Genomic DNA, 955 nt, shown 5'->3' with positions numbered 1-955 from the left:
GATCATGTGACTCTGAAGCCTGGAGTAATGATGCTGAAAATTCAGCTTTGATCACAGGAATAAATTACATTTTAAAATATATTCAAATAGAAAGCAGTTATTTTAAATATTAAAAATATTTCACAGTATTACTGCTTTTGCTGTATTTTGTGTCAAATAAATGCAGGCTTGGTGAGCAGAAGAGAATTCTTTAAAAAACATAAAAAATCTTACTGTTCAAAATCTTTTGACTGGTAGTGTATATTAAAAATGGTTAATACTTCATTAAAATTAATTAAACACTTTTAAATAGACTGCAGCATTCATATTTTGCCACACATTATTTTGTTTAGTTCAGAATCGTGGGAGAATCGTGATCTCTATTTGGGACAAAAAAAATGTGATTCTCAATTTATCCAGAATCGTGCAGCTCTACTGCACAATCACATTTAGTTGATCTGCCTCCATCCAGTCAACGATTGACAGAACCCTGTTCTACTTTTTTTTCATTTTCAGTAGTCCATTTAACTCACATGTATGTCACAATAAGGAAGATATGACATGTCTCTATTTCCATTTCATTGTGAGTTAAATCACAGCTCAAATATTTGAGCAGTTACTATAATATGAATTAAATCACTCAGCAAATGTGTCACAGGCAGAAATATGATGTCCGATCTGGATTACCGGTCCTTTTTTCATAGGCTTCATCAGAGATCTCGAATTTCTCCACCTTTGACAAATCAGTGAACTCCGCGCTCTGCGTACCACTGCGGTCTGTCACCTGCACAGAAAACAACACTACAGTTTAAGAATTCCATCTTTATTAATGCCATCAAAATGGTGTCAAAATTAGGGGTCGACCGATTATCGGCCTGGCCGATTATCGGCGCCGATATTAAGCATTTTATGATTATCGGTATCGGTCATTTTCAAAACCGATTCGCCGATAAAATAACTTAATTTTGAAACGCGC

General features: G+C 34.8%; 1 protein-coding gene across 1 annotated transcript in view; it reads right to left on the bottom strand.

Annotated features, from left to right (window-relative positions):
• Positions 1 to 955, bottom strand: part of LOC107758256 (tubulin-folding cofactor B-like) — a 12188-nt gene that overhangs the window by 3881 nt on the left and 7352 nt on the right. The window contains exon 4 of the mRNA XM_016575959.1: positions 667 to 763. Within this exon, the coding sequence (XP_016431445.1) occupies positions 667 to 763 (97 nt within the window). The remainder of the gene's footprint in view (positions 1 to 666; positions 764 to 955) is intronic.

Source organism: Sinocyclocheilus rhinocerous, unplaced genomic scaffold (genome assembly GCF_001515625.1).
Source record: "Sinocyclocheilus rhinocerous isolate Xijiao unplaced genomic scaffold, SAMN03320098_v1.1 scaffold23, whole genome shotgun sequence".
Lineage (NCBI taxonomy): Eukaryota > Metazoa > Chordata > Actinopteri > Cypriniformes > Cyprinidae > Sinocyclocheilus > Sinocyclocheilus rhinocerous.
Note: the sequence above shows the minus strand (reverse complement) of the source record. Positions and strands in the feature narration are given on the sequence as shown.